Here is an 18158-nt window from a genome sequence, read left to right on the forward strand (position 1 = left end):
TGAATGTGATGAACATTACCAGTTTGTTTATATTTTCTATTTATACTATTCGGTCGGTCAAGACGTCGGATTGGGTGTGAATTTACGACAGCTTTCATACTTTTGTTATCTTAATAAAATTAAAGTTAAGAATATAGCTGATATACATGTGTAGTTTTGAATAATATAAAAAATCAACGACGTTTCAATAAAAAAAAATTCTTTGGTAAAATCATTTCTTTGTACCCTCATCTATTCACCTATTTCCTCAACATTTTGGCTGATGACACTTACATGACTTACCAGATTGGTTATAAAATTGAAAATTTTATTACTCAAAAACTACTTATTGTAATTACACAATTTTTTCACAGCATTTAGTTTGATTATAATATTTTTTATATTCATTGGTATTTTTTCCACTTGTATCACGTTTTGGAAATAATTTCTGAACAAGATTTCAACAAGACTGAAACCTCAGAAGAATACATCCTTAAGTTAACCTAATACATATCTTTATTTCTTACCAATAAATATGAAACAATAGTATATTCCATTAAATCCCTATTTATTACTGTGCCTTTACATCTATGTAAAGAGTGCCCTAAACTTGTAGTCCTCTGAAAATGCAACCAATCCCACTAAGAGTGCCCCGAGAAAAAAATACCCTGCCCTTTTCAAAAGCTGTAGGAAACACTAGGGCTATCATACCTCCTACTTTCATTCAAGGCTGTTCCTTACATAATTTCTTTGGTGGTTGATTGAACAATCCAGAAAATTTCCAATGGAACAAATATATAATGGTATTGATTAGTAGAAAACAGCATTCAAAGATCCCTAAAAGACATATTTTCCTCAATAGCCCTCATATTGTTTTAATTTTTTTTAAAACTTTTTGCACTCACCTTCAGAACCACTATAGCTGCAATTTTCTTTGGAATCCCATGGAAACTGAAAAAAAAAAACAGTTTGCAAAGAATAATTATCATAACCACAGTTTTCTAAGATAATCGATTTACATCGTACTAAACAAACGCACAGCTTTTTAGCCAATCTAAAATATCAACTTTTTAGATGACAAAAATAAAAATATGAGAGGGGAATTTGAGATTTAATTTTTTTTTATCAGGACTTAAAGTCCCAATATCTTTTTAATTTTTAATAATTCATATTTCTTTTATCAAATAATGAAAAGCTATGTCTTGGGTGATCGTTGCTGGTACATTGTTACAGTAAAAACCATTCAGACCCTTACAAAAAGACAATCAAAAACTTCTCATTTACTTGACCAAACAGTATAAATCTGTCCAGAATCAGATTATTTAAGTCCTCTCAAGGTGACATGTTAACAATACCAAAGTAATAGAAAAAAAACTGATCAATACTGCTGTTATTTTCCAAGAGTTCCTTCTAATAGATAGTTTTGTATGGACACAATTTGAGCAAAACTTGTATCTCTTTTATCGCCATGTTGTAGGTCTACATGCAAACTTGCTTTACAGTATACTGGCTGCTAGATTTTAGAAAAAGTTGTTTTCAGATTAATTCTAATATTTTTTTGCCATCCTTCATTCATCACTATATATATAGCTACAATCTAGTAGTAATCTATCAGACTTGTTTGTACCACAATTCAATATGGTTAGAAAATACACCATTTACACCTTCTAAATGGCGGCCAAGGGAAATAATTCAAACTACATGTATGTTATATTGCTTAAATTCAAATTACATCACATCGAACCCTATCTATTATGGTTAATTCTGTGTTTCAAATTTTTATGTGTCTCACCCATTATAACATGTATATGTACACTGAACTTATCACTTTTTATAACAAATAATTTAAACTTTATATAATTATATTCTCTACCCATCTCCACCAGGATAAAATGAGGTCTGTTTAATAAAGATATAAACTTTAACAATGTATATTAACAGAATTAACATGTTTTCTTACCTCTACCCTACCACCTTCTGTCTGACGAGGACCATATAATATTTGGTAGACTTCATCTTCCTGTGTTAGAATATCAAAGTCTCCAAATGTTATCTCCTGTAAATACATTTTTCATCATTTAAAGCTCTCTTTGTAGAAGAATTGGCTGATTAGGAAAAGAGATGGACATCCACTTCTTTAAATAAACCAAAAGGAAAATAAAGGGTGGAGAAAAATCAAATAAATGAAGACTGTGATACATTCATGATTTGTTTACTGCTACTCAATGATTGAGTGAAACCTCAGAATTTACTATTTTTCCACATTGTCCTGATTATAAAGTGGCATGTTTGCATAAGAGAGAAATTTTAAATAAAACTAAATTCAAAGCTGGCCTGTATTGTTTCCTTAAAATTTCAAACCATGTTGATTAGTCACTTTAATGGAAACTTTAATTTTCCATATTTCAAAGAGTATAATTCTGGATCAAGGCAATCAATGGATATGATGGAAGATCAGGCAAAACAATTTATATTTCCTGCCTCCTTAATTACCCTATTTAAATTTTCAAGAGATCTTTTGAAGACCTCTCCCTCTTTCCAGCTAACTAAGGGTAGAAATTATAGGTGATGAGTTATTTCTTTTCATAATTTTGTCTTCTGATTCAAAATATTTAAATATTTCAGCTTAATTCAGCACACCTAGATAAAATGTAACCAGTTTGGTTATATATACATGGATTTAATTTTTTAATCAACATACTTGATGACCAGGGGTGTTTTTTTGATATACAAATATGCACAGTATTTTTAATACAATTAAGTAAAAAATAAATTCCAGAAAATACAATTAAAACAAATCAAACATGTCAAATGAGGGGAAGATTACCATTTTTTTAGGGAAAAAGATGAAGTCTCCTTCCTAGAACTGGTGTAGAGACAGGTATCTGATGTAAAATGCATATTTTTATTAAGTTAAAATGACTTACAAAAAAAACCCACCATAATCATGATAATATAGCATTTATCATGATTACTACAACTAGGGTGTTTTGGTTCTGTACATTAAAAATTTCACAATATTCTTAGATTTCGACAATTTGAGGTACCTTAAAGTTTTCCGTCTTATTACAGCAATACCTAAATGAAACTGAAAGTACAGGGCCCCTACAATAAAAGAAGGCCCATAACTTTGGAACAATGAAAGTCCGGTTCTCGTATTCAACACTTGTTTTTTCTTTGAATTTTGACATCTATTATGGTTTGTGAATAATTTTGTTTCAATCTTTTATGTTCTAATATGTCTGTTTACTTGTTGTCACAGTCTCCGAATGTAGGTTTAACAGACAACCGTGGCAGTTTAATGATCCATAACTTCATAAGATTTTTGCAATCATGCGTTTGATGTTTCAGACACCAATATGGCTAAGGGCAAACATGGTGTGTGACAATCTAGGGATTGTGTATCTACATAATAAAAGGTATCGCCTGTATTTACATTCGACAGAAATTCCATATCTATTGCTGTTATAAATGCAAATCAACTGAAAACGTGCTTGACAGCCGCCATCGTCTTTACCGGATATTGTGGGAAATGCGGAAGTGCAATGTAATTCTATTTACATGCGCAGAACTGAGGTGCGTTTGTTAAATCAAATTTGCTTATTGTACGGTAGATCAGGGTGTCTTTTTAAAAAATTTGTTTGAAAGAGTTTTTTTTTTCGAGGTAATAGCTTTGAAAACTTATCAGATTTTGTATAGAACAATTTTGAGTGATAGAAAGAAAACTAAACGATAGAATTTTAAGATAAAATATGATAAGACAATTTTTATTTACTTATATAAGTGCTTTCAGAAAAAAAAAATAATTGGACCACTGGACTCGTTTTCTTGCTTCAAAACAATATGATGGATTCTCTACACGTAACTTTACAAAAGCTAGGTTATTTGAGTAATCTCCCCTTATATGTCTCAAAGCTGGAAAAAATAAATCATATATGATAAACGTGTTAATTCTGAATTTAAAAAAAAACGTCATTAAAATAATATAAAACGCATTATTTTCTTCATTTAGATGAAAAGTCTTACAAATGTATAACATTCCTTTCTCGAAATGTGTATATTTTATAAAATATCTAGACCGATTGTGTTCTGCTATCTTATAAGCCAAGTTAGCGGAAGACATCCGATCTATCTTTTATACGAATATTTGGTTCGTGTAGAACGCAGTAAATGTTGAAAATTTCTTGACCACAATAGACATCAGTCGTAAATTGTAACATCTGGGATTAATGTATAATTATCTACACTATCAAAATAAAGAGATGTGCCGGTATGATTCCACTGAATGAGACAACTTTCCACCAGAGTTCAAATGACGAAGATAATTATAGGTCACCGTACGGCCTTCATCAATGAGAAAAGCCCGTATAGTCAGCTATAAAATGCCTCGACAAAAAATGTGAAACAATTCAAACGAGAAAACTAAAGACTAAATTTATACAATATGATTTACGAAATACAAATATGAAAGACATGAACCAACGACAACCACTAAATTACAGACTCGTGACTTTGAACAAGTACTTAAAGAATGTTGCGGTGGTAATCATGTTTGTGAGCGCCCAACCCTCCCCTAACCTGGTACGGCAGTGGTGTTACAGCACAACATAAGAACAAACTTTAAAAGTCAGTTGCAAAAGGCTTAACTCAATAGATCGGTACGAAGCACATAGAACAAACCAACTAATACAAAAAGCAATAGACACCGATACAAGAGTACTCGCAGTTACTGAAAACTAGTACAGAAACAAGTACAATTACAACTAATAAATAAATCAGGTTTTCCCAAACTAAAGTATCAATCAGTACACATCTTACAGATTTAGCTTAAAAACGCCATACCAAACCAGTAGCACAGACTTAGTTGCTTTCAAGTCTGGAGCACAATCCATTATGTATTGCTTAAACAAATATGTGATGTTGTTTTTTTTTATCTATATACAAAAACATTATTTATAATTTTATTCCAGATATGTTTAGATTTTACTATTTTCCTAGCATATGTCTTCTTATGATTTTCAACATTTTAAAGTAAGGAATATCATGTAGATGTAGAAAGAGGGATATATACTGATCTAAAAAAATTGATAAGAATGCTTAAAATATACGTAGAATTGTAAAACACCTCTTAGTTCGTTATAATGAATATGAGGCGGGTGCTACCTGATGAGCTCCCAGGGAAAATAAAAATTTGTATAACTTCTGCACTTTAAAACTATAGAAATTTTGTTTTGTTTTTTGTTTTGCATTTCACTTTCAAAAGTATGCCCGTCCCCACTTTTCAGTCCACTCTTAAACCACTGGTTTTATTTTATCACCGTAAGATTAAAGGGTCTGGAAGGGGGTCTACATTTCTGCATTCTTTAATTTTTCAGATATTTTTTCTCAATTTAAAATTTGTTTGCCCATTATTCTGTTTTTCATTTTTATATTAACTACTAACATATTTCTAACACACGTTCATATAAAGTTATCATTACCTAGCTTGATATGTTTTGATTGATTGATTGTTCACGGTTTATAAAACGTCCGGTGACAATTTTTCCTGCATTTTCAGAAGAGCAAATTAACAACAAGTCTAAAAGATAGCCTTTGCAAAGCTTGTCGACTGGAAAAAAGATTACATGTCGATAGGGACAGACATTTTGTTGTGCAACAGGTCACGTACGTACCTCAGAAAGAGTTAATATAAGTCGGATCTATAACATACAGATAGCGTGGTATTCCCCATTACAAACATTTCCATTCCAAAGTCATAAATATTTGTATTTCTATCTGCATGATTTTGTTGTGAAACACAATTCTATTAGATGGCAAAATAGACAAAAAAAATAGACAAAACTAATAAAAATGTAATACATGTACACATCTATTTCATTTATGCTTTATTTCTTTCCCAATTTTCTTCCCAAGAGAACAAAGGGCTAAAAACATCTGCATTAGTCTATCAACTAATTTGAACTTATGACAGCTTGTTCAATATCTTGTTGCAATTCTAACTATTTTCATATCCAGCAAATGATAGAACTTAATTTTAGATACTAACATAACATTTACCTCTCCGAGGACTGACTTGCTTTGTTTTGTTAAGAAGTGTAGTTTTTAAACGGTTATTTAATATGACCAATTTTGTTTTTATGCTATTAAACGTTTTATGTTTCTGGCATTCAAAAATTTTGGTCTCGAGCGTACCTGACGAAGATTTATTAAAAAGAAGCTACTATAGATGCTGTCCTATCAATGAATAATCATAAATATGGCGACTATATGTTGATCGTATCCATCAAACTTGAAGTAAAGAATAGTGACAGATACAGTTAACTCGGTTTCATATCTCGACTTACATATAGAAACTGACAATTGGGGTCTATTTTGATAAACTTATCAATGTTATTGCAACTCCACAGTGCATCCCATGTACCGTATAAACTGTCACATTTATCACGACGAAGATCATCAAACTGATTAAGTACACTGTATTGACCAAGCGATACAAAGCTGAATTTTCATATCATAATTTCATTGATGGAGGGTTGCTGCTGACAAGGAAAGTATTTGATCCCAGAGTTCGAAATCGTAAAATTGAAGCCATCACTTCACAGGCGCAATCATTAGTTGGTTGAACGTTCCACAGCTGACCAGATATGTTCTATTTGTCGAAATCACAATCCCGCCCTTTTTTTTTTAGGTTGAAATAACACCAAATGCGACTTATAGATCATCAATTTTTTGCTTGTCTTTAATAACATGACGGGTGCCACTAGTGGAGCAGAAACTGTCAGGTTACTTTTTAAGATCACATGGGCTCAACCTCGTTTTTTTTTCTGACTGGGATTTAGTTGCTCAATTTTTAATTTTCTATGTAGTGTGTTTTTTCGCCGTGTTGTTTTTATTTTTGGTCAGATATTATTTAATAGAAATAAGGAGATGTGTTATGACTGACGAAGATACAACTCTCCATCAGAGACCAAACAACTATATATAGTCACTTTACGGCCTTCAACAATGAACATTTAACATACCGTATAGTAAGCTACGAAGGGGTCCGGCATGCCGAAATGTGAAACATTTCAAAAGAGAAAACCAATTTTCTGGTTTGTCTGTTTTAAGTCGACTTATGATCTTTGATTGTCCCCTTGGTTTCTCCTGTCTCTTTTCGCTAAAACACGTTTCGCGCATACGGGAATCGGCATCGGCGTACGTTTCAAGTAGGGTTATGGAAGCCCTGTACCATTGGATGCGAAGAAGAATTTTATTATGAAATAAAAACATTCACTTCTCTATAGACTGTTAAACGCAGTAGGTGTCTCACGTAACCCGTCTAGTATTGCACAAAATGCTTGGTTACTGGTCAATGATGCTAATAACCGGTCCTTGACAAATCTGGTTAAAATTCAGACCTATATTATAACGAAATCAGAGAACTATATTTTAATTAGATTGCTAATTTGGCCCTTGATCACTACACATATAAAAAATACACTTCAGGGCAGACGATAAAGAAAATATCTTATATTGATTTTCAAGTTTTGTCGAAATATGCAAGAATGCAAAGAGAAACATTTCTTTATGAATTATTTGTCGACATATTTCAAGTTGATATTAGGCATGTCAAGTTGGGCCTATAACACAAAATTTTAATACTTCTACAAAAAAGTCACCATATGCGCAAATTTCAAGAAGTTTAATTTAGAAAACATATTTGGTTGAATACTAGAGATCCCATTTCACCGAATGCGACTTACAACACAAACCTTATCTTTCAATCATGAGCAACACGACGGGTGCCAACAGTGGAGCAGGGACTGATCATGATTACCCTACAGTTGAGTAATAATTATTAAACCTTCATATAATAGACTTTCAACCTAAATTCAATCATGAATAAGTAAAGCAAGCGAGACATTTCAGCATGTGCATTCTTGTTTTTTATTGCCTTGATTTTTATCTTGATTTCGTAGTAAATAGTAAACCGACCAATCGAACGCAACTGAACGTGGACCGTCTCAAGATAGTTTTTTAGAGGATCGTGATATATTATTTTGTATTGAATTAAAACGTTATATTTTGAAAAGAAAAGTCAATATTTGAATGATGTTGCTTATAAGTGTTAAAACGAAACTGAAAATGTGGAAAATGTGGCATAAAATTGTGAATATTCCTAATCCAGATTTATTTTTTCCGAGTTCGATTTCGAAAATAGTATTCTCGTTTCCGGTAATATTCTTATCATCTGTCCCTGATCTATCTTGTTTGTACACATTTATCTCTAATTCACACGCAATAAGTAAAATTTATTCAGGATAATCTGCTTAGAGTCATCTCATCAACCCTATTTCTCAATTACCTCCGTCCCCAAAAGTATGACGGTGCCACTGAATTCATAGCCTTCATTCACGTTTTACTTCTGGAGATCGCTAAACCAGAGACCTACAGCAGTAGACAGTACATGTATAATGTGTGATATGTCTTTGGCTATACTAATCCTAACCGTAAAACAACTAGCACAAAAAACCTAGCCCAAAGTACAGCTGTCCCCATATTCAGAGATATAATATACGAGGGTAGTAATGCATTTTACCGTCAGGCGTCAAACGGTCATTTTCGGCTACCGTTAGCGTCAAATTGGTCAAAATTTTACCGTGATTCGTCAAAATATCCTTATCGTGTTTCGTCAGAGGTCTCAAATAATTATCGTTACGGTTATTTTTGCAAAAAAATTAACGTGATTAGTCAAAATCAGTCGATTGTTTTATCGTCTAAAAGAAAGTGTACATTTTATCGTCATGCACCAAAAATCACTGTTAACATCATTTGGCAATATTTTTTATCGTTAATCGTCATGAAGATACCCCCAATATGACCCTCATATACGCATATATAGAATACATATATATAATAACTAAGAACCAGGAAAGAAATAGTTAGGCAAATCAGGAAAATTTTGTTAGTTTTTTTCCCATAATTATTTATTTTGTTGCTATTACCTTGCAATCCTGTTTTTCTTCGCAGCCGTCGCTGTGACTTTAAAAACGAAGAACAGCAATAAAAGAACTGTTCCTTTCGATCTGGTTTTGCCAAGTGCGTTAGGATTTTGTTTCATGATTTAAAGCAACATGAACTTTCTTTTCCATTACTATTTATATGTAACCTACACAATTTGGGACTAACAAAACCATGAATTTGGATGCCACAAAAACGATATTATAACAGTACATGTATAAAACTATGCTATGAAAACATAGTTTATATGGTATTTGCAGGACTTACAGATGTCTAACAACATTATAGACACAGACAGTGAGGATGAATTACCACCAGGATGGGAAGAAAGAGTAACATTTGAAGGAAGAGTATTTTATGCCAGGTATGTTAGACTTCTAAAGTCACAGCCAACAAATCAACTTATTTTAATATAATACAAAATTGGGCCTCTTCATACAATTGCAATTTTAGTAAACATGTATCTTACATTCTTTACATTGAATTTTACCATAGTTTTTATGTAGCCTTTCTGTGAGATTTCTTATTATTTCAATAGTGTGAAGTGGAAAAATTTGTTTAGGGACTTATTTTGGCTACTTTTAGGATAATGATAAAATTACCCCTTATTTAAGTTTGATATTTGATAAAGATTAGAACTAGGAACAAGAAAAGTGCAAAAATAGGTCCTTGTTTGGCCTTGAAATCTTGAAATTTAGACTGAGTATAATGCTCTATAGGTGAAGTTTTTCACCGGAAAAGAAACTGCTACTAGTACTTTCCCTGATTTAAATATCATTTGACCCAAGTGACATGAAATGTTAATCCATGGGGTAGCAATGCACAGTTTGAAGTTGTTTTGCATTTTGGCCCAGTGGACTTTTCTAATATGAAAGTTATTGTGCAATAAAATTCATTTTTAGACAGCTGATGTCTATTTAAGCCTTCAAAGTGGGTTTATAGGAACATCAAGATTATTTTTACTGTTTTATGGGCTATTTTCTGATCCAGAAATTATTGTTGTGTTAACAAAAATTTTTTTCGCACAAACCTTTCGATGCAATTTTACGAAAAAATGAGACAAAAGACGTATGATTTTTATTTGATCTCTTGATAGATATATGTAAACAGTTTCAGAAAAGGTATCACTCCAAGGGATTGAAATTCTACTTTTGGCCAAATTTTGAGGAAATATGTGGCATCTTTGCACCCCTTTTTGCAATATTTTATAGCAAATTAATGCAGATTGTTGCTATGGATACACCAAAAAAGAAATTGTATTTAACCATTTCAACTACTGGAAATCAAATCTATGGAAGATACTGATTACAAACATATGCACATATATGACACAAACAGTAAGCTTAATTTGTAAAAAAGCAAGGAAAATGGGATGGTAAAATTTATGAGGGTAAATTTTTTTTTTCCTAACTGTAAACATTAAGTCCTTGTTTGGCCTTGAAATCTTTTACTGTAACAAATTTTACCATCCCCTTTTCCTGACGCCATTCCCTCATTTAATTTGAATGTTTACGAATTATTTGTAGAAATATTTAAACAAAAATATACATGTTTCATAAGACTTTATATTGGCTACTCACCTTACCAGTAAAAAAATATATATTAAGTTTTCTATCGTGAATTTTAAAGTACATATGTGTTACCATATTTATGAGATTATTGCTATTCTAACTATTCTTATGATTAACCAAACAAAGGATATATTGTAATTTAACTCTTCAGTGTGTCTATCGTCCTGAACATTCATGAATATGTGCCACTTGATGTTAAGCAATCAACAATCAATCAATCTGTGTGTCTAATTTCAGTTGTGGATTCTTGATTTTTTATTATCACATGAAGGTTGTTTCTTGTATTTACATTCACATGTCTTAAAAACACAAATTGTGAAAAGTTTAATGTTTACAATAAATAAGAAATCTATGGTTTACATTGTAATTAGTATAATACTATGCATTTATACATGTGTGTTACATATGTGAATAGCATATCATCATTATATCTGTTTTCAGTCATGATCAACAAAACACTCAATGGAAACATCCTGTAACAGGGAAAGAAAAATATGTCAGAGGAGGTGGGTTTCAGTGTTGTATTTACAAGGCTACAATGTTCTTTTAACCATAAATAGTGAATATTTTTCAAGGTTAGAAATGTGTTAGTCTGTGGTATGAGACCTTTTAATAATGTTAATACCTTTTTTTACATTGGAGGTCCAAAACACTCTTCAAAATCTTCAGGTTTTGTCCATAGTTAATGAATACATTATTAAATGTTTTCTATAAGGCTTGTGATTTTCCATTTTTTTATGACAAACATGTTATTAAAAAAAACTAAATGAATTAAGATCGAAAACTGCAAGTCCATTTACAACATGAAAAATGTGTACCCCTGAGTTAGAATTTGTGGATTCCTTTGTTTTGTGGGTACCAATTTTTGTGGATTCAGGAAAACTTATATTTTGATAAATATTTGATTCATGGTTTTGCCAATATCTGCACCTATAGAAAATTTGTGCTTCACTGAACATTTAAATTAGTGGTTTATCTGACATGTTTCAACATTGAAAAATATATTCATATTTAATTTCTATGCTACTTCAGTAAGGTACTGGTAAACACTTAAATTGTAAAAGATTGACACTATATTTTCCTATTTACAAAAATAAGGTGGGTTAGGGATCCAGGCCACCGTTTCAGAAAAGGTCGTAGATCGTGAAATAGGTCGTACGACCATGTTTACGATATGCGACCGTATCACAAATATTTAAGATTTACGATAAATATTGGTCGCAAATTCCCACTTGTGTAAGAGCAGTTGTAAATGGGAAAGTTTGCAAATAGCGGGGAAATATGTGTCATGTCATATAGCAATGGCTGCATTTTTAGCTTTTACGCGAACATCTGAAAGAAGAATTACTTCAAGAGATAAAGGAATCATTACACTGCGAGTTTTTGAGATGTAAAATTTTACAGTAAATTGTTAATTGAATAAATTGATGAACCTACAGAAGGTTATGATAATGGAAGTCGTAGACTTGCGAGAGGTTCAATTGTCAGTCTAACTGTAACATTAAGAAGTCATGCAATTCCAGCCCTTCTGCAGTTGTTACATCCTTTTATTTTTAAATAATTTGAGCTCCTACCATTCTGTCCCAATAAACAATTTATCTCCCTTGAAAGACTTTAAGTGGTTGTCGTTTGTTTATGTGTTACATATTTGTTTTTCGTTAATTTTTTGTACATAAATTAGACCGTTAGTTTTCTCGTTTGAATTGTTTTACATTGTCATTTCTGGGCCTTTTATAGCTGACTGTGCGGTATGGGCTTTGCTCATTGTTGAAGGCTGTACAGTGACCCATAGTTGTTAATTTCTGTGTCATTTGGTCTCTTGTGGAGAGTTGTCTCATTAGCAATCATACCACATCTTCTTGTTTATATTTAAAAATAAGAAACAAAACAATAAACGGTCATGTATTATGATACGTGTTATTTATCTCACGATTGAGTATTTGTTGAAAGTCTTTACTCTTTAAATACATGGATTGTACTCCATATAACAAATGCTCAGTAGTGCCGGAGAAAGGTCCAGACAATGAAATTTGAACATTGATATTTGAACAAATTAAGATGAAAATGCACAGAGATAAGAATGTAGAGATGTGGGTGATACGTCAAAGATACAACAATCATCAAAACTAAAAAAAAATAAATCTCCTGTATTTGTTTATCCCACAAGGTCAACATCTGAAAATAGTTAAATTGGAATATTTTGTATACTGTGGATTAATTATTATTCGTTGGATACCAATTTTCGTGGATTTTGTGGGTACAGGTGAACCACGAAATTAAATATTCCACGAATGACAAATTTCCTATAGGCTTGTATGCAGACTTTGGCAAAACCACAAAATTAAATATCCACGTACATGTAAGTTTTCCTTAATCCACGAAAATTGGTACCCACGAAAATGAATGAATCCACAGTATATATTTTTCAACATTTTTCATATGTCTTGAAGACTTTAGAAACAAAATTGCGAAGAGGTAAGGACAACAATTTCCACTAAATTTATTTCACATCATGGCACTCTTGTTACAAAAAGTCTTCTTCGATCTGTTTTTTTTTTTGGCTCATCTCGAAAGTGCAGATTAAAGGATATACTCCACGGCTCCTGTGTGAGTTTTCTTGTTTAGTAAATAAAGGGGAAAATAAGCCTAAAAAGTTTTGTTGTAAAAAGTTGTAGCTTTTAAAATATTACTAGTGACTTTTTTATATTTCAGGCTTTCTCTTAAATTGTTACATTATTTTGTGAATTGCGTTTTAATGCCGATCATTGATTGTTTCTATTAAATTTATTCACAATTTTTGTCGAGCCTGCGACTTTTGTCGCAGAAAGCTCGACATAGGGATAGCGATCCGGCGGCGGCGTTAGCTAACTTCTTAAAAGCTTTATATTTTAGAAGATGGAAGACCTGGATGCTTCATACTTTGTATATGGATGCCTCATGTTACGAAGTTTCCGTCAGTCACATGTCCAATGTCCTTGACCTCATTTTCATGGTTCAGTGACTACTTGAAAAAAAAGTTCAGATTTTTTGTAATGTTAAATTCTCTCTTATTATAAGTAATAGGATAACTATATTTGGTATGTGCGTACCTTGCAAGGTCCTCATGCCCGTCAGACAGTTTTCACTTGACCTCGACCTCATTTCATGGATCAGTGAACAAGGTTAAGTTTTCGTGGTCAAGTCCATATCTCAGATACTATAAGCAATAGGTCTAGTATATTCGGTGTATGGAAGGACTGTAAGGTGTACATGTCCAACTGGCAGGTGTCATCTGACCTTGACCTCATTTTCATGGTTCAGTGGTTATAGTTAAGTTTTTGTGTTTTGGTCTGTTTTTCTTATACTGTATGCAATAGGTCTACTATATTTGGTGTATGGAATGATTGTAAGGTGTACATGTCTAGCTGGCAGGTGTCATCTGACCTTGACCTCATTTTCATGGTTCAATGGTCAAAGTTAAGTTTTTGAGTTTTGGTCTTTCTTTCTAATACTGCATGCAATAGGTCAGCTATATTTGGTGTATGGAATGATTGTAAGGTGTACATGTCTAGCTGGCAGGTGTCATCTTACCTTGACCTCATTTTCATGGTTCAGTGGTCAAAGTTAAGTTTTTGTCGAGCCTGCGACTTTTGTCGCAGAAAGCTCGACATAGGGATAGTGATCCGGCGGCGGCGGCGGCGGCGTTAGCTAACTTCTTAAAAGCTTTATATTTTAGAAGGTGGAAGGTCTGGATGCTTCATACTTTGTATATGGATGCCTCGTGTTACGAAGTTTCCGTCAGTCACATGTCCAATGTCCTTGACCTCATTTTCATGGTTCAGTGACTACTTGAAAAAAAAGTTAAGATTTTTTGTAATGTTAGATTCTCTCTTATTATAAGTAATAGGATAACTATATTTGGTATGTGCGTACCTTGCAAGGTCCTCATGCCCGTCAGACAGTTTTCACTTGACCTCGACCTCATTTCATGGATCAGTGAACAAGGTTAAGTTTTGGTGGTCAAGTCCATATCTCAGATACTATAAGCAATAGGTCTAGTATATTCGGTGTATGGAAGGACTGTAAGGTGTACATGTCCAGCTGGCAGGTGTCATCTGACCTTGACCTCATTTTCATGGTTCAGTGGTTATAGTTAAGTTTTTGTGTTTTCGTCTGTTTTTCTTATACTGTATGCCATAGGTCTACTATATTTGGTGTATGGAATGATTGTAAGGTGTACATGTCTAGCGGGCAGGTGTCATCTGATCTTGACCTCATTTTCATGGTTCAGTGGTCAAAGTTAAGTTTTTCAGTTTTGGTCTTTTTTTCTAATACTATATGCAATAGTTCAACTATATTTGGTATGTGCGTACCTTGCAAGGTCCTCATGCCCGTCAGACAGTTTTCACTTGACCTCGACCTCATTTCATGGATCAGTGAACAAGGTTAAGTTTTGGTGGTCAAGTCCATATCTCAGATACTATAAGCAATAGGTCTAGTATATTCGGTGTATGGAAGGACTGTAAGGTGTACATGTCCAACTGGCAGGTGTCATCTGACCTTGACCTCATTTTCATGGTTCAGTGGTTAAAGTTAAGTTTTTGTGTTTTCGTCTGTTTTTCTTATACTGTATGCCATAGGTCTACTATATTTGGTGTATGGAATGATTGTAAGGTGTACATGTCTAGCGGGCAGGTGTCATCTGACCTTGACCTCATTTTCATGGTTCAGTGGTCAAAGTTAAGTTTTTGAGTTTTGGTCTTTTTTTCTAATACAATATGCAATAGTTCAACTATATTTGGTGCATGGAAATATTTTATGATCTATTTGTCAGTCACGCAGGTTTTATTTGACCTTGACCTCATTTTCAAGGTTCATTGCTCAGTGTTAAGTTTTTGTGTTTTGGTCTGTTTTTCTTAAACTATAAGCAATAGGTCAACTATATTTGTTGTATGGAAGAATTGTTAGCTGTACATGCCTGCCCAGCATGGTTCATCTGACCTTGACCTCATTTTCATGGTTCATTGGTCAATGTTTAGTTTACTTGGTTAATGTTAAGTTTATGTGACAGTTGTAATAAAGCTTTATATTTAGGACTATCAACATAATATCAATGATTAGTAAAGAAGGTGAGACATTTCAGCGTGTGCACTCTTGTTGAGTTTTGGTCTTTTTTTCTAATACTATATGCAATAGTTCAACTATATTTGGTGTATGGAAATATTTTATGATCTATATGTCAGTCACGCAGGTTTTATTTGACCTTGACCTCATTTTCAAGGTTCATTGCTCAGTGTTAAGTTTTTGTGTTTTGGTCTGTTTTTCTTAAACTATAAGCAATAGGTCAACTATATTTGTTGTATGGAAGAATTGTTAGCTGTACATGCCTGCCTAGCATGGTTCATCTGACCTTGACCTCATTTTCATGGTTCATTGGTCAATGTTTAGTTTACTTGGTTAATGTTAAGTTTATGTGACAGTTGTAATAAAGCTTTATATTTAGGACTATCAACATAATATCAATGATTAGTAAAGAAGGCGAGACATTTCAGCGTGTGCACTCTTGTTTTATAAATTCGTGACGATTTAGAACTTGACATTTTGTTTAGACACCTGTCTAATGTCGAACACTATATGTTGCCCTCTAAGTGTGCTTATGTGGTTTCTTCTTGTTTGATTGCTGTCTTATTGACGATTAACCCCTATGGTATCGACTTCGTTTAGTCCCATAACACGTTGTCCCTAGGTTCGTTCGCATCCAATTTTTATGTTGGTATTGCCCGGTCAGTGGCGGATTCAAGGGGGGGGGAGGGGGTTGCAAACTATGCAACGTTATGCAGGGGCCATGTAAAAAGTCTATGAATTAACCATACATGTAGCTCCATAATGGGGGCCCAGGCCCCTTGTCCCCTTGCAAATCTGCCTCTGCTTCAAATCATCACTTTTATAAGTATTGTAAAGTTTAAATCTCAACCAACTTTCGTTATCCAGTATGACGCAGACCTGAGCTTTTTTGTGGCGAAGTCCTTTATTGCAAGTACAATGAAAAAGATGCAACCAACTAGGTAAGCCAGATAATATCATAACAGCACAATACCACAGGTATTAGTTTAATCAGAGGCTCCAAGAATCTAGTAAAATTTCATGTTGATAATTATATAACAAGGCACTCCTATGTGCATGTATTGCTCACCTGGCATTTTTGCAAATAAAACTTATACGTGGCAATGAGATTATTCAAACAGTCCAACTGAAGATTTTGGTCTTGGTCATGATGACCTATAGTTGCTTAAATCTTTCATTTGGATTTTGTTGGATAGTTGTCTCATTGCATGGCAATCATGATCACATATCTTTATTTTACATTGTTGTGTGAACCCCTGATAGGATATGTTGGTTGTATTTGTAGTCTTTTGAAATACCGAAAATACATCAGTAGCTGGGTTCACATTGGACCCTGATTTAGTGACCGTCAATGGATAGGGCGGTTTAAAACAGCCATTTTAGCGTTATAAACTAGAGGCTCTCAAGAGCCCGTGTCACTCACCTGTATCTACTGTGGTTTTAGAAATCATGTAAAATAAGGTTAAAATCATAATAAATAGTATAAGATACCCCAATAATGATTGAGACCAAGTTTGGATTTGGCCCAGTAGTTCAATTAAAAACAGGTCATCCCATTGTAGTCTTACAATAGTTACTGAAGACCCCTTATCATTATTTATTCTAATTAGTTTTCAAGTTGTGACCATTTTAAATTGTTTTTTTACAATTTTCCAATAGACTTCTGTAGTAAACCCCTATGTTTTATTTTTAGCCATGGCAACCATGTTGGTTGGATGGCAGGGTCATCGGATACATTTCTAAATCAAATGGTTTGATTCAACATATCAAAGAACCACAAGAATTCAATTTTTGATGAAATCAAACAAAGTTTAATATTGGATTCTTTGACCCTCACTGTTGACCAATTTGATAACTGGGCCCAAAATCCAAATACTCGGTTCGATTCAGCATTACAAAGAACCCATACATTCAATTTTTGTTGAAATCAAACAAAGTTTAATTTTGGACCCTGATTTGGACCAAATTGAAAACTGGGCCCAAAATCAAAAATTCAAATACATAGGTAGATTTGGCATATCAAAGAACCCCAAGAATACAATTTTTGTTAAAATAAAACTAAGTTAAAATTTGAACCCTTTGGACCTTAATGTTGACCAATTTGAAAACCAAGCCCAAAATCAAACATCTAAATACATGGTAAGATTCATCATATCACAGAACCCTAAGTACCAAATTTTTGATGAAATCAAACAAAGTTTTTTTTTAGACCCTTTGGACCTCAGTGTGGACCAATTTGAATGGGGCCTAAAATCCTAAATCTAAATACACGGTTAGATTCAACATATCAAAGAAGCCCATACATTTAATTTTTGTTGGAATCAAACAAAGTTTATTTTTACCTTAATGTAGACCAATTTGAAAAACAGGCCCAAAATCAAAAGTTAAAATACATGGTTAGATTCAGCATATCAAAGGACCTGAAGAATACAATTTTAGTTGAAATCAAACAAAAGTTTAATCTTGGACCCTTTGGACCTTTATGTGAACCAATTTGAAAAT

General features: G+C 33.1%; 2 protein-coding genes across 3 annotated transcripts in view; one reads left to right on the top strand and one right to left on the bottom strand.

The window, feature by feature from the left end:
- LOC127700959 (ubiquitin carboxyl-terminal hydrolase 10-like) overlaps positions 1-3513 on the bottom strand; it is a 29181-nt gene extending 25668 nt beyond the window's left edge. The window contains exons 1-3 of the mRNA XM_052204711.1: positions 3416-3513; positions 1940-2035; positions 885-930 (exon numbers count right to left, since the gene is read on the bottom strand). Coding sequence (XP_052060671.1) covers positions 885-930; positions 1940-2035; positions 3416-3433 — 160 coding nt within the window. The 5' untranslated portion in view covers positions 3434-3513. The remainder of the gene's footprint in view (positions 1-884; positions 931-1939; positions 2036-3415) is intronic.
- A 4673-nt stretch (positions 3514-8186) lies between these two features.
- Positions 8187-18158, top strand: part of LOC127700963 (WW domain-containing oxidoreductase-like) — a 42572-nt gene continuing 32600 nt past the window's right edge. The window contains exons 1-3 of one of the 2 annotated variants that reach the window (XM_052204718.1): positions 8187-8230; positions 9243-9346; positions 10995-11059. In XM_052204718.1, the coding sequence (XP_052060678.1) occupies positions 9252-9346; positions 10995-11059 (160 nt within the window). In that variant the 5' untranslated portion in view covers positions 8187-8230; positions 9243-9251. The remainder of the gene's footprint in view (positions 8231-9242; positions 9347-10994; positions 11060-18158) is intronic. The other variant, XM_052204719.1, reaches the window with a different exon arrangement.

This window comes from Mytilus californianus, unplaced genomic scaffold (assembly GCF_021869535.1).
Source record: "Mytilus californianus isolate M0D057914Y unplaced genomic scaffold, xbMytCali1.0.p SCAF_5, whole genome shotgun sequence".
Lineage (NCBI taxonomy): Eukaryota > Metazoa > Mollusca > Bivalvia > Mytilida > Mytilidae > Mytilus > Mytilus californianus.